Source organism: Oncorhynchus mykiss, chromosome 22 (genome assembly GCF_057628025.1).
Source record: "Oncorhynchus mykiss isolate SJ-2025 chromosome 22, ASM5762802v1, whole genome shotgun sequence".
Classification (NCBI taxonomy): Eukaryota; Metazoa; Chordata; class Actinopteri; order Salmoniformes; family Salmonidae; genus Oncorhynchus; species Oncorhynchus mykiss.
Genome location: NC_143043.1, coordinates 17,262,985 through 17,278,618, shown reverse-complemented (window position 1 = coordinate 17,278,618; position 15,634 = coordinate 17,262,985). Strand labels below are relative to the sequence as shown.

The 15,634-nt window shown below is 40.8% G+C and overlaps 1 protein-coding gene and 1 pseudogene across 5 annotated transcripts in view; one reads left to right on the top strand and one right to left on the bottom strand.

The window, feature by feature from the left end:
- Positions 1–6,169, bottom strand: part of LOC110501456 (electrogenic aspartate/glutamate antiporter SLC25A12, mitochondrial) — a 22,777-nt gene extending 16,608 nt beyond the window's left edge. The window contains exons 1-3 of one of the 4 annotated variants that reach the window (XM_090215613.1): positions 5,925–6,169; positions 3,821–3,874; positions 1,498–1,640 (exon numbers count right to left, since the gene is read on the bottom strand). In XM_090215613.1, coding sequence (XP_090071739.1) covers positions 1,498–1,607 — 110 coding nt within the window. In that variant the 5' untranslated portion in view covers positions 1,608–1,640; positions 3,821–3,874; positions 5,925–6,169. Of the gene's footprint in view, positions 1–1,497; positions 1,641–3,820; positions 3,875–3,985; positions 4,682–5,924 lie in introns of those variants that run through there. The other 3 variants (XM_036958820.2, XM_036958822.2, XM_036958821.2) reach the window with 3 other exon arrangements.
- LOC110501455 (histone acetyltransferase type B catalytic subunit-like) overlaps positions 6,096–15,634 on the top strand; it is a 26,412-nt pseudogene continuing 16,873 nt past the window's right edge. Inside the window, exons 1-3 of the transcript XR_016490543.1 lie at positions 6,096–6,301; positions 6,681–6,775; positions 15,501–15,572. The product of XR_016490543.1 is annotated as a histone acetyltransferase type B catalytic subunit-like (transcript). The remainder of the gene's footprint in view (positions 6,302–6,680; positions 6,776–15,500; positions 15,573–15,634) is intronic.

The window sequence follows — 15,634 nt, the reverse complement described above, 5'->3', positions numbered from 1 at the left end:
TCTTGTTTTGTGTGAAAACATGGCGGAAGGCAGTGACAGCGCTCTGGAGATTTGTCAGCCTTCGAAAAGGACCAAATCTGAAGTGTGGTCATATCCTGGGTTTTACAAGAGTGCTGAGGGAAACTTAATCGAAGATGGTCACCCGGTCTGCAGAACATGCAAAAATAAATTGCAGCGAAAGGGGGCAGCACTTCAAATCTCTTGAGTCATCTTCGTGACGACCACCCACTACTTTATAGTGAATGCAAGGTGAGTTAACTTTTAGCTCAATGCATGATGTGGGGACTTCGGATTGGGGAAAAATGTCATGGTTAGTGTCATGGTTAGTCTGTCTAACTTGCTAATAGCTTGTCAATAATGTAAACTGAAGCTTGCAGTGTTACCTACTCTTGTAAAAACACTACACGTTGTTCTGCTGTTGTATGGGTCGTGTGTCTGCAGACTCTATTCACCCATTGCACACAATAACACGTTATGTAGTTTAGTTACCCAACCAACATATTTTGTTCATTTAAAATCCGTCAGAGGCCTCCCGGGTGGCGCAGTGGTTAAGGGCGCTGTACTGCAGCGCCAGCTGTGCAATCAGAGACTCTGGGTTCGCGCTCTGTCGTAACCGGCCGCGACCGGGAGGTCCGTGGGGCGACGCACAATTGGCCTAGCGTCGTCCGGGTTAGGGAGGGCTTGGCCGGTAGGGATATCCTTGTCTCATCGCGCACCAGCGACTCCTGTGGCGGGCCGGGCGCAGTGCGCGCTAACCAAGGTTGCCAGGTGCACGGTGTTTCCTCCGACACATTGGTGCGGCTGGCTTCCGGGTTGGATGCGCGCTGTGTTAAGAAGCAGTGCGGCTTGGTTGGGTTGTGTATTGGAGAACGCATGACTTTCAACCTTCGTCTCTCCCGAGCCCGTACGGGAGTTGTAGCGATGAGACAAGATAGTAGCTACTACAACAATTGGATACCACGAAATTGAGGAGAAAAAGGGGTAAAAATTCAACAACAACTAAAAAATCCGGCAGACGTCGACTTGGTTGTAAAAATAACCGTGATCATTTGGTCACTATAATTGTGATATGACATTTTCATACCGTTTCATCTCTAGTGGATTATAATGAATGGATATTTTTGTAGGGGTTGATACATTTTTGATAAGGGAAAATCAGGTCTGAAATTTCAAAGTGGAAGTTATTAACTTGAAAAGGCTTTTTAAACCTCAACTACACTACAAGTTTTACATTTCCTGAATTGCAGGAAAGTTCTCCTGCAACAGGGTGATCAAATTAAGATCCCATATCTGTACATGTGACATTTTGAACCACAGTGTGTATCGCAGGGTTACATTGGATTCTTGTAGAGAGTGAAACTGTCATCAAAAAATGCTAGTGTTAGTCTCAATTCCATTTCCGCTGTATGATGTCTTGTAGAAACTCTCAACCCATTCTATATCAGGGTCACTAATGATGAAAATGATCTACCTCAGACGTCGTGGAAGTCGACTTACCCATCCTTGCTGGTGTCGGCTACTCCAGCGATCAGCTGCACAGTCTTGCGGTTGTGGTCGGGCTGGTTGTGCAGACCCAGGAAGTTCTGCACAAAGTCCCTGGGGGACATGTAATGCTCCCCGTCCTCAACCACACTGGCATGCTGAAGGGAGACAAAAGACCCAGATGAGTGTAAAACGCAAATGCTCCGAAAAATCAATATAAAATTCATACTCTTACAAAGCTCCATGCCTGGAGTCACTTTATATTTGTGTTGTGTCACTGTTCCCTCAACACCTACTGTATCTGACAACACTTACAGTAACTTTACTTCTGACAATAATGATGTGTTCAGACAGCCTGATGCACCGTGTCTGTGTTTCTATCTTCATTTTGTCGCCATGGTTATACTTTGATTCATATTATGTGCTTCTAGACATTCCATCAATGCTAGGCAAAAATACCCTAGTTCAAAACCATCTACTTCTTGCAATTCATTGTGTTCCAGTAATGTATTTGAGTTGTTCAGTGAATAAACAGATAGAGAACTTCAGCTACTTGCTATCAAAACACTTCAATAAAGTATCAATCTGTATTATTACCTTCATAGATAGAAATCGTTATTCTTTTTTTTTTTTTTACCCACAACGACACTGCACAAGATGGAGCGTATCAAGTCATCAAAGGCAACAAAGCTTCACAAACCACTACCATGTTAAGTGTCACAATCATGTATGGAGATAAGTGCAATGCAGTATACTATATTTCATACACAATATGGGATGTTGTAAGTACAATGTAACAGATAAAAGTACTGGAGCAGCGTATAATGAATGATATGTGTGACATTAGGGCTTCAGCTGTGGCATTGCAAGGGACTGCCAAGTCATCTGAAATATATATTTCTAAATTAAGACACAGACAGTGATAATCAAATCCATGTATAACTTTACACATAACGTGCAATGAATGCATGAACACTGCTTGGAAAGAAAAAAGCAACAGCATTTGTTTTGTTGCTGCTACGCTGTGGCTGCTGCAGAACATGCACCCCATGCACTGGTGGTGCTAAAACTGACCTCTATTCTAGCCTTAAAAAATGAAAGGTCAGTTTTAGAGTCAGGTTTAGGTTACAAGCTGGAACAGAGATAGCTCAGGAAACACAAGCACTGCATGAACTGGCAGCATAAAGGCCAGGCTCTGGGTATACAGCCAAGCACGGAGGGAGGGAGGTAGGGAGGGAGGGAAAGAGAGAGGGGGGGGGGGTAGTGAAAAAGAGTGAGAGAGTGAAAAAGGAAGAAAGAGTGAGAAAGTAAAAGAGAGAGAAAGCGACCTTTACGAGGAATGCATGAGACCACATCTCACTGCACACTCTTGAGTTAATGTTTTAAGTGAAAGTATTAATTCCAACCAATTTATTAACCCATTTATTCACTACATAATTTGCTATCAATTTGCCTTCACAGTAAGCCTCAAGTGCTTCTTGATCAGATTAGGCAGGTTGGACAAAATTCCCCCCTTTCATCCATTAATTAACTAGCTATTTCACTGTGATATGTGTATTACTAACTACAGATGTGTATTAAAACAGCTATGCCTAATATTAATTAGAGGTGCATATTAAAAAAGCTATGCCTAATATTAATTGGGGTGCTTTCAGAATTAATCAGTGCAGTGTTGTATGAAGAAAGAAGGAGGTCCTAAAATAGTACTAGGTCAAATAAGGAGTCCCTCCCTGGCGCTGTCTGTTGCAAGAAGCATGTTTACCCTCCAAACAATGGCCTAACAGCCTTCTGCTTGTTACTATGTGTGGCTTTGTAAAGCACAAGAACGTATGTTCGAATCTTCCAGACATCTGAAGATCCAAGCATATGTCACACCCTAAAATAAGTTAGGCAAGGAGAAATTCCTTGTTGAAGGGCATCCAGAATTAGTCCAAGTATTTGTGTGACCTTTCCTTGTAGTATTGAACAGTAAAGGCAGCACACTCAGTGTATCTCTCTCTCTCTCTCTGTGTGTGTGTGTGTATGTGTGTGTGTGTGTGTGTGTGTGTGTGTGTGTGTGTGTGTGTGTGTGTGTGTGTGTGTGTGTGTGTGTGTGTGAGGTAGAGAGAGTTAAATGATGGCAATAATATAATGTAAAACTTTTTCAACTGTAGCTTTTCCATACTCTAGCTTTGCCATACAATCAAGGTTATAACCTTGTATTATTAAAGACAATACATTAAAAGATACATGCTATTTTTATTCATCCAAGAACAGCTGCAGTTAAAGAATCCAATAATATAAATGATGATTATTTAAGTGCCATAAAAATATTGGGTCCTCTGAATGACAGTCTTACCTTCAGAAATATAGTCCTCAGTTCACTGGAATCGCCTCTTGCGGTTGTTTCCACCTAAAACATACAGTTATACAAACCTTGATGATTGTGGTAATACAGTGACAGTATGAGAATTCCATAGGACGCAACGACACTGAATAGGCTACAATAGAATAAAATAATTACTGCGGTGACAGCAATCGATTGCTTGTCTTTGAAGTTTCGATGTTTGAAAAAGCAGTAGTAGGCTACAGGACTCGTAGTCTACATTTGAATATCAGCCCTGCCACCAGCAACATAGTCGCCTTTGCCAATATAATTACTGAACCGCCTACTCGACCTTCACCACAATAAACGTGCTATACAATAAAAGTAGCGGAATAACTTCCATTAGATCAATACAAAATAAACTGTAACAAGGTAAACATTACTCAATTCTCTCTCCAAGGCCGACGTGCACACAAAAACATGCTGAAAGATGACCATTCTGTTCCTTAAAAAAAAAAGAAAAGAATATATGCGTCCGCATCGGTAAGATAGCGTCCATATCCAATAGAAATAAACAGTTTAAATACAGGTAATATTCATTTCTGATAAGAAATATTGACGGAGTCACCTTGACCGCCATGCTGAGTGTGACGTCACGTTGACTAGCGGTGCAGGCGCTTGGCTACTGTAGCCTATGATTGGGATATGACAGCATGACAATATTGAGGAAGACCTTAATGACAATGTATTTTAGGCAATACTGTATCCCCGTACTGTAGCGTCGTGGTTTGCCTGTTGAAGAGATACAGTGCAATGGGAGTGTTGCCAGCTGTCAGCAGAGTCTAGCACAATTCCTGCGCACGTGGCTCATATAAGGACATGATGCACTGCTGTGTGGTCTGTATGTACCTGCAGATATTTTATAGCATGCATGCTCAACTTAAACAAATCATCAGAGGACTAAGCTATGCTAGCTGTGCAAAGTGTAAAGCGACTCCTGTGTAAAAACCTATTTACAAATTTTGCTGTCCAAAATGATTAGACATTTTTCATCATCTTAATGAAATGTGAGCTCGAGTGAGGTGCACTGAAGGTTAAATGTTGCATTACTATTCATGTCCATCCAGTATTCACGGACTAAGGGGATACATTTTTTTTTAAATGAAGGACTTTGTGCACTTGGAATCTGAAATGTCATGAATAAATAAAATTGAAAAGGCAACTGTCGGGCTTGTTTTCTCTTTGGTTTCATTATTTTCTTTCTCATAAAACCAAACAGTGCTTTTTAAAAATATTGCATAAGAATATACTTTATTATCTGCTTTGTGCAGAACCTTTGTATAATAGCGTTATGTTACCACAAGGATACAACATGTATGAAGGTTAAAGAGAGGGACACAGTCAAACCACAAATGGCAATAAAATACAAAAACAGACACAGACATATTGCACAAATTCTTGGCAGACGTTTAGAAAAGACAATTCTGCTTTCAACAGAAATATTACATAAAGGTTAAGGATCAAGCTGCATGTATTGTCTCCATACTGTTATACCATAGCACATAGCAAGAGAGTAAAAGGCGTTGTAGCCTATGCAGGAAAGGGTTATAATCTAGTGCTGTCAGAGTAGTAGGTAGGGGTAAAATAATAGTGGCTTAAACATGACTGTGTGGGTCAGTCATTGGTGCTTCTGGAGGACAGAATTGCCATGCCAGGGATGATAGCACAGCATTACCACAGTTCAATGTTCAGCCATTGCACTCTCCCCCAGAGAGACCATTTATTTTATCGAGCTATCACTGTACTGTAATCCACTTTTTGAAAGACAATTTTCAAGGTTCAAATTCTTAATTGGTAGCATGGTCTGTCATAATGGGACAATTAAAGGGTACATTTTGTTTACTACAACAGATTGCTTAGGTAAGCTATATATTTTTTGACGGTAACCTTTTGTTTTTTTCTCTTTATGGTAGCACAATAGGAAGAACAACTCACGCGAGGAATGTTTAATCTTATTTAAACTTTGAGTGCGTGTGATGAGGTTGGTTGTGTGGAAATCAAATACATAATAATAGTTAATAGTTAGTGTTAAATTCTGGGGGGAAAAATCTAGTTTTTATATTTTCAAAGGACTCACATTTTTAGGCTTCCAGTAGACTATGTCAGAAAAGAAAAAGAATAAGAATACAATTCAGAATACAATAGAATAAAACATCAGCACAGACACAGCACCAAATCATCTCATCAGTATAAAAATAACGATATACACTTGCGCGGAAAATAGTTTTTTTTCTTCCATCGATTGGTGATGCGCAATAGTACGTGGTTAAACTGTAGCACACACTGGAAGGGTGACAAACAAAACGATGGAGAGCGAGCGATGAGAAAAGTTATGGATTTCTTCCGCATACATCAGATGCGGCGGAAACACGTGGACAAACAGGAAGTCTTCGTTGCGTATTTTCCTTGGGCCTTTGACAACAACAGAGATGCAACAGTGTACAGAAATGGCGGGTAAGAAACACATGAATATATACAATATTTAAGTGCTCAGACCCCGTATTATGGTTTGTATTGCAATTTGTATTATAGATGTGCTCACCTATTTGAGTGTTCGAGGGCGATGTATGTATGTTGCTGTCACAGGTAATCGAGCTGTCATCAAGCTTGCTAGCACACTAGCTAGCCCTAGCTAGCTTGATAACGTTATCGGGAATCAGTGATGATGTTGTGGCTAGGGACAAGCTACCCCATTTATAGACACGAACTGCTTTAGCGCCTATTGACGATAGTATCTTCTTTACTTTTTTTTTTAAGAGCCCGACGCTTGATCTGAAAGTTAATTATCACGCATCGCTTGCGGTAGTATTAAGGGCATATCTCCATGTTATAGGAGTTGTTTATGGAAGACGATACGACCACTAGCTTTGGGACACATCGGGAGCCAGACTATTGGTTGTGCATCGTTCTGGTGGTTGGCGAAGGAAGGTAACCATACCACAATATAGCTGGCTTCACCAAAAAATGTGCCGTAAAATGTTTTGTGAAACTTACTTAAAGGTAAGGAAAATAATGGGGTAATGTTTTAGACAACCGGGCCCAGGACCGTTAGAACAGTTTGCAGTTCTCCCGAAAGAAACTTGCAGCAAGATGACGACAAACTGTAAATCCTCTCGAGATGACACCAGCACTTTCTGTGGATCATGCTAAGCACTCAAAATGTAACGAGTACTTTTGTATGGCGTAAAAAGTACATTATTTTCTTTAGGAATGTAGTGGAGTAAAAGTTGTAAAAATAAATATGGGAAAGTACAGATACACCAAAAAATTACTTAAGTAAAAATATTTTAAAGTAATACTTAAGTACTTTACACTAGTGATTCACTGATATTACATTTTCGGCCAATACCGATATCCAATTATTTTCCTGGCCCAAAAAAACTATACCGATAATCGATATTTAAAATTTAAGCGGCCTTTTAATGATTCTAGTACAGTTAAATAGTTAAAACACACACACGGACGCATCGGTCTAAGGCACTGCGTCTTCGTGCAAGAGGTGTCACTACAGTCCCTGGTTCGAATCCTGCCGTGATTGGGATTCCCATAGGGCGCAGCACAATTGGCCTAGCGCCGTCTGAGTTTGGCCAGGGTAGGCCGTCATTGTAAATAAGAATTTGTTCTTAACTGACTTGCCTAGTTAAATAAAGGTTACACACACACCACACTGACCAAAAAGTTATTTTGTTGGCATTTACGTATGTCCCCATTACCAGTAAACATAATCAAAACCAATTTCTTTCACTTACTTGCTGTGCTGTTTTGTTGTTCAGTCGTTTCATTCTCAAGCAGGACTTCTAAGGAGCAGCATTTGGGTCTTTGCATGTCAAACAAGATACACGTCAAATAGCACTGTTTGACGTGTCAAATAAGCTTGTTGACCAATCAGGACCTGAATATGACTGCATGTCACATAATAATTGAACGCGTTCATAAAATGTTTACGTAGTTATTACACATTGATTACACTATCACTCGTATTTCATATGTCACAATGATTCATAGATACGTATGCTGTGATGCTGGTGAAGTTGTCTTGCGCATCTACATTGCTGGTCATAAATAAAGATAGCCAGCTCATGGATGCAAACAATGTTCTTCCCCAAAAACATAGTAAAACGACAATCGGTTTCAGTTAGCTAGCTAACTATATTAGCTAGGTGTCATCATCTAAAATAACCCAAAAATATAATAAAGTTCTTATTTGATTAATGGTGGTCGGACCCATGGTGGACTTTGCGGTTAGCCTTCAAAATAAAAGTATGTCATTGACAGTGATGCAAATGAATACAAATTGTATAATTTAATAGAGCATGCTAAACGATGTTGGAATGTTATATAAAATCAACAAAAGACAATTTGTTAATTTGACAATCTGTTGAAATCACACCGGATGTGTTATACTTTAGAATTGCATTGGGGCATACTTATTTCACTGTGGATTCATTGTGGATCAATGACATGGGGTATCAGTCTACTCAGTGACACCCAGAGAACATTAGTATCGTAGCTCTTATTGCAGGACTCTGAAACTACTGTGAATTGAGCCACATTTATTGTCAACCTATGTATAGAACACCCTTTTCCCGAGGAAAAACAATACTGTGTGGATGTTTTGGAGTCTGAACTCTGAGGAGGACGTTGGGAAAAAATATATTGGCTATTGAGTAGACTGTTACCCCATTTCATTGATCCCCAATCCTTAGGTAAAGCTGTACAGTGCAATATGAATGTCAATACACACAATAGGCTGACTGGGGAGGTGATTTCACACAGTCACAGTCCCGTGATAAGAGCTACAACGCTAATATTTGCGTAAACTCTTCACAGTTGTGTTCTGTGGGTGTCACAGAGTAGACTGATACCCCATTTCATTGCTTCACATTCCAACCTTGTTTGACATTATCTAGTCTAAATATGGCATGATTCCATCAATTTGTAACCGTCTGCATCACTTTCAGAGGTACTTTTATTTTGAAGGCAAACTGCAAATTCCACAATTGCGCCTAATCCTTATTGCGGCTAGCTTCACAACACAACCCGGTCAGGTCGAGCCTCACTAGCCAGATGAAGCCAGCAGGCTGCTTGTAACGCTAGCTTTGGGCAACAGGGTTAAGTAGCTGGCTACCTATTTATTTTCATGAACTGAAGTTCAATTTCAATAGGCGAACAACAAGTGGCTACCTTGCTAATATTTACTCACAAGAATTCCTAAATCATTGCTAAGAATAGTGAAAATGACTGCAGTTTCTACAGGTCATTGTTTTCAGGCTGGTTGTATTGGTGCTATTTAGGTACCAAGCTTAAGCTAGCTAGCTAGCTACCCCAGAAGTTACGGTCAAACAAATAATGCTTTATTACCAACGCGGTATTGTAAACACATCGTTCGTGACCAGTGTTTGCTTGTTTGCAGACTTTTTTTAGTACAGCATTGACAGTGCTACTGATAGTAGTGGTGTCGCTTGGCTTGCACGTGCAAGTTCAGAACACACAACATTCTATAATAGAACTGTGTTATTTGACGTGTCAAATTAAAAGCGTATTTAACGCATCAAATAGTGTTATTGTAGAATAGTGTTGTTTGAGGTGTATCTTTTTTGACACGCAAAGACCCAAATGGCGTTCCATAGTATGTCATGAAGCTAATAGCAGTGACGCTATTACTGTGTAACTCCGGTAGGGCAGCATCTGAACAGTAGCACCCTTGTTAACGTTAGTGTGTACCGGTGCTCGAACAGTCGCGAAAGCCAACGTCACCCACGACAGAACGGTTGATTGTCAAGGGCAATGAATTCCATTATCTTGGCGTTTTAATGGATTTTGCCTTTGAGTTGACTCGCTGAAATGTTCTTACTCTTTCGAATGACTGCTTGACTTGTTGACTGCTCGATCCTCACAGCAGACATTGTGGGCTAGGTTAGGAATGCTGTGTTGCACGTGTAGCGCAAAATTGTACGTGGCGTCATTACGTAGTGTACCTACGTTATGTAGGTCTGCACGTCTGCTTTGACATCGGTTTTTCACATCGGCGTTAAACTAGACATCGGGCTGATACCGATGTTGGCATTTTTAGCTAATATCGGCCGATTCCGAAATGTTCACCGATATATCGTGCATCTCTAATTTACACCACTGTTCAGTGGACTAATCTATTGAGGATGCCACGGTCCAGGAAGGGGAGTGTGTATAAAATACACAAGGCATGTGTCTCTCCAGAATGCGCTCTCTCCCACCATGCCATGTGCATTCAGTGTTTCTTAACTTCATCGTGTGAATTGTTTGCCCTTTGATTGTTATCGTCTATCAATTCCCCATTACATATACCACCAGTAGTAGCCTACATTTACTGTTAATTCCCTTCATTTCTGATCTACAATGTTTGGTTGGTTACGGTTTTGCCGCTTCTCAAAGTAATTTGTTTTCACCTCAAACAGCAAGTAAACAATGTCTGTTTTTGAGTCCATAGAGAATTACAATAGCTCCTTGACATATTTGAAACATATTTTCTGCCCTCTCCCTTTTGATAACCACTTAGCATGAAAGGGAGAAATTGTAATGCTCTGATGTAGTTAAAATAAAATACCTAATTACTTATTATCCCTTGCACAAACAGCCTACAGCTGTGTCTGTCCTGAGCTCACTGGTGCGGGAAACTCTTTGAGGGCCCAGAATATTTCATACAATGTTGCAAGTTTGCTAGCATGAGATAAACATATCATTTTTTTAAATATAAAATATAAAGTTTCTCTGGTTAGGATATCTTGATCTCCTGCTTCTTCTTGAGCCATTTGTATGTCTTCATTATTTAATCAAATGGCACGCTTAAAGCATCAGACAATCTCAGTACATATAGTTGATTTTATTAAAACACAACTTGTATTTTTCCATATATAGAAACACTATATATGGAAAAATACAAGTTTTAACATTTCGACCAATCGATTGCTTGAAGAAAAGACAACTTATTGACCAAAATTTGTTTTAGTTTGGGACAGCCCTACTGAAAAGCTGCAGATGGAAGATTGAGATGGAGCGTGCCCACAGGTCTGGAAAACATGTAACCAGCCTAGGTGACAGTTCCTGGTCAAGTTCTAGAGGTTTAAGGACAAGATGGCTGTTCTGGAGAGAGCCAAGAACTTGAGAGGAATGAACATCTTCCTCAACGAGGACTTCACAGAAGCTGTCGGCCAGAGGCGGAAAGAACTTATCCCAGCTATGAAAACTGCCAGAGAGCATGGGAGCATTGCTTACATCCACTACGACAGGCTCATTGTCCACCCTCCCTCCCAAAAGCCTTGTGAGGAATGAGATAGCCATGCCTCAGGGTCAGTAGCTTCAGCACAACATCACATGCACATATATTGATTGATTTTGTTAAGAGGTCTATTTTCTGGGTGACCTGACGATTGACTAGTTAGCAACTAGCTCTCCATTCTGACTAATGCCTGTAATATGATCCAGGTTCACTCAGCCAACTAGAGTGCATACCAATAGTGTTGGTTCTGTTACATCTACTTGTATTGATCATATCTTCACTAATACTGCAAAGCTTTGCTCCAAAGCAATACCAGCTTCCATTGGCTGTAGTGATTATAACATTGTGGCATTAACAAGGAAAGTGTAAGTGCCAAAGGTTGGGCCTAAAGTAATTCATAAGAGGTCATACAAAATGTTTCCTCGATTATTTTGTTGAAAATGTATGTTGGTCTGATGTTTATGAGGAAGTGAATTCAGGTGCAACACTGGAAGTATTTGTAAAAAATGTCATGCCAACTGTTGACAATATACCCCATGATTGATGATGGTTCAAAGAAAGAAATGATGCAAAAGTTGTCTGCTCAGCTGATTAGTTGGCATACTCTAAATTGAGAAATGTTGTGACTAAACTTAACAAGAATAAAATATATTACCAAACAAAGATAAATACTTTGGAGTACCATTTATAATAAAACCTTTAGTTATTGCCAGTCATTTCAATGACTATTTCATTAGTGAAGTGGAAAAACTGAAATGAAAACATTGAACAGTGAACCATCATATTTTTTAATAAAGGATTTCATAATGAAAGAAAATGATTGTGTTTGTGAATTTGTTCAAGTTAGTATGGGAGAGGTAGAAAACAATTGTTATCTATAAAAAAATGATAAGCGACCAGGTATAGACAACCTTGATGAACTATTGAGAATGGTTGCAGACTGTACTGCCGCTCCTATTTGCCTTTTCTTTAACCAAACTTTAAAGGAGTGTGCGTGGAAGGAAGCTAAATTAATTCCACTGCCTAAAATTCGCAAAGCACCCTAACATCCGCCCAATCGGTTTTCTGCCTGTTCTTAGTAAACTAATGGAGAGGATTGTGTTTGATGAAATACAATGCTATTTTTCAGAGAACAAGTTAACTACTGACTTTCAGCATGCTTATCGAGAAGGGCACTCAACTTGTACTGCACTGACGCCAATGAATAATGATTGCTTAAAATAAATGGATAATAAGATCATAGTTGGCGCCTTTGATCTTATTGATCATAAATTGTTATTGAAAAAACTTGCCATCCCATGGTTGGAGAGTTATTTATCCAATAGAACCCAGAGAGTGTTCTTCAATAGAAGCCTCTCGAATATCAGATGTACAGTGCGGTGTCCCTCAGGGCAGTTGCCTTGGGCTGTTAGTCTTCTCTATTTTTATATATTATTTGCCAATGGTCTTAAACAAAGCTAGAACGACTATCTGTGTGGATGATCTCGCTCTCCATGGCAGATTTTGAGCTAAACGTTTAAACAGGTTAACAATCACAAGGCTGCCAGGCCAGACGGAATACCAGGACGCGTTCTCAAAGCATGTGCAGACCGGCTGGCAAGTGTCTTCACAGACATTTTAAATCTTTACTTGTCCCAGTCTATAATCCCAATCTATTGTCCCTGTTCCCAAGAGCAACAAGGTAACCTATCTAAATTACTATCGCCCTGTAGCACTCACATCTGTAATTATGAAGTGCTTTGAAAGGCTGGTCATGACACACATCAACACCATCATCCCAGACCCACTCCAATTCGCATACCGCCCCAACAGATCCACAGATGATCTACAGATGATCCAATCTCAATTGCACTTCACACTGCCTTCTCCCACCTGGACAAGAGGGAAAATAACAATTTCAGAATGCTTTTCATAGATTACAGCTTAGCATTTAACACCATAGTCCCTTCCAAGATAGGGACCCTGGGACTGAACCCCTCCCTCTGCAACTGGATCCTAGACTTCCTGACAGGCTTCCCCCAGGGTAGTGAGGGTAGGCAACATCACCTCCAATGCTATCACTGACCCTCAATACGATGGACCCTCAGTGATGTGTTCTTAATCCACTCCTTCACTTCCTGTTCACCCACGACTGCGTGGCCACGCACGACTCGAACCATCATCAAGTTTGTTGACGACATGACGGTGCTAGGCCTGATCACCAACGGTGATGAGTCAGTCTACAGGGAGGTCAGAGACTGTAGTGTGGTGCCAGGACAACAACCTCGACGTCAGTAAGACCAATGCGCTTATATCGTGGACTATAGGTGAAAGAGGCGAACAACATGGCTGTTGTTGAGCAGGTTGAGATCTTCAAGTTCCTTCATCACTAAGGACCACATCACTAAGGACTTAACATGGTCCACACACACACCCTCAGTCGTGAAGAGGGCACGGCAGAAAATCTTCCCCCTCAGGAGGCTGAAAAGATTTGGCATGTGCTATCGAGAGCATCTTGACTGGCTGCATAACCACTTGGTATAGAAATGCACCGCCCTTGACCGCAAAGCGCTAGACAGGGTGGTGCGGACAGCCCAGTACATCACTGAGGTCAATCTCCTTGCCATCCAGGTCTTCTATATCAGGCAGTCAGAGGAAGGCCTGAAAAATTGCCAAACTCCAGCCACGCAAGCCATAGACTGTTCACTCTTCAACCGTCCGGCAAACGGTACCAGAGCATCGGCTATTGGACCAACGGGCACTGAGACAGTTTCTACCCCCAAGTCATAAGACTGCCAGATAGTGGCCTCCCGAGTGGCGCAGCGGTCTAAGGCAGTGCTTGAGGCGTCACTATAGACCCGGGTTCGATCCCGGGCTGTGTCGCAGCTGCCGCTCTTGCGACTTCTTGTGGCGGGCCGGGCACATGCACGCTGACTTCGGTCGCCAGCTGTATGGTGTTTCCTCCGACACATTGGTCCGGCTGGCTTCCGGGTCAACCGAGTCCGTACGGGGGTTGCAGCGATGGGAGAAGACGGACTACCAATTGGATATCACAAAAAAATAGGTAAAAAAATTGTTTTTTTATTTTTCTTGTTAATTTATTGTCCCAAACTATCTGCACTGACTCTTATGTTGCACTGACCCTACGCACACTCACTAGACCATATATACACTCACTAGACCATATATACACTCACTAAACTATATATACACTCACACACACTACATTGACACTCACAAAACCCACACGTATTCACATACAATACACACACACACGCATACCGACAACACAAACACACATACATATGCACTCACACACACAAACTCTTACACATTTGCCGCTGCTACTGTTCTTGATTTTACTCGTATTGTTATCTATCCGGATTCCTAGTCACTTTACCCTGCCTTCATGTACGTATCTACCTCAAGTCCTTGTACCTCTGCACATTGATCTGGTACTGGTATACAGCTCCATTCTTGTGTATTTTATTCCTCTTGTGTTAATATTTCATTTTGCATCATTGGGAAGGGGTCGTAAAGCCAGCATTTCACTGTAAAGTCTGCACCAGTTGTGATCGGCGCATGTAACTATTTTATTTTGATTCCACACTCTACATGTCATCACCCAAAGCCAGTGAGCTCACTGAAATTCTAGATAAAATAAACTGCTCTTAAATACATCTTAAACTAAAAGCATTTTCAAAACCATCTCTAAGACCAAAACCTCACCTGGAGGTTTAGGCAAGTTGAGGAAGCTTAAGGTATAACATTGGATGATCAATTATCATGGTCAAGTCATTTTGACAGAGTTTTTGGTAAGATGGGGAGGGGTATGTCTGTTATAAAAAAAATATGTTCAGTGTTTTTTGACACAATCAACTGCTAGATGGTCAGGCTCTGGTCTTGTCCCATCTTGATTACTGTCTGGTAATATGATCAAGTGCAGCAAAGAAAGACCTAGAAAAGCTGCAGCTGGCTCAAAACAGAGCAGCATGCATTGCCCTTCACTGCACATACAGAACTGGCAAGCATGTTGATGTTAGTCTTTCATAGTTGAGGGTTGTCGAGAGATTTGAACTGCTTCTCTTCTAGTTTTCATAGCATGGAACTCCCTTCCATTTCCCATTACTCAAGTTAACAGGAAAATGACCTTTAAAACAACTCATGGAATGATGTGTACTGTGAGGGGGGCACACAGACACATTTTAATTTGTTTTCTTCTCTTTTGTACATTTTTTTTGTTGTTGCGTTGTTTCTATATCGTTCTATTTTGAATGTGACTTTTCCTAGTGTATCAGTGTTTTGTTACTTGTCATGTTTTTTTGTGGACCCCAGGAAGAGCAGAGGCTGCTTCTGCAAAAACTAACGGGGATCCAAATAAAGAATTAAGCTGGAAATGCTGTTTGTTTTGCTCCACAGGGATGAACGCAATGGAGAAGAAGTTGGCAGAGTATAAGTGTGACACCAACGAAGCAATCTGTTTAAAACTAGGTTTGTCTCATGCGTCTTCTTATTTAGCTTTGTGTGTAAACTCTTTTGTTTTAGGATGTGGA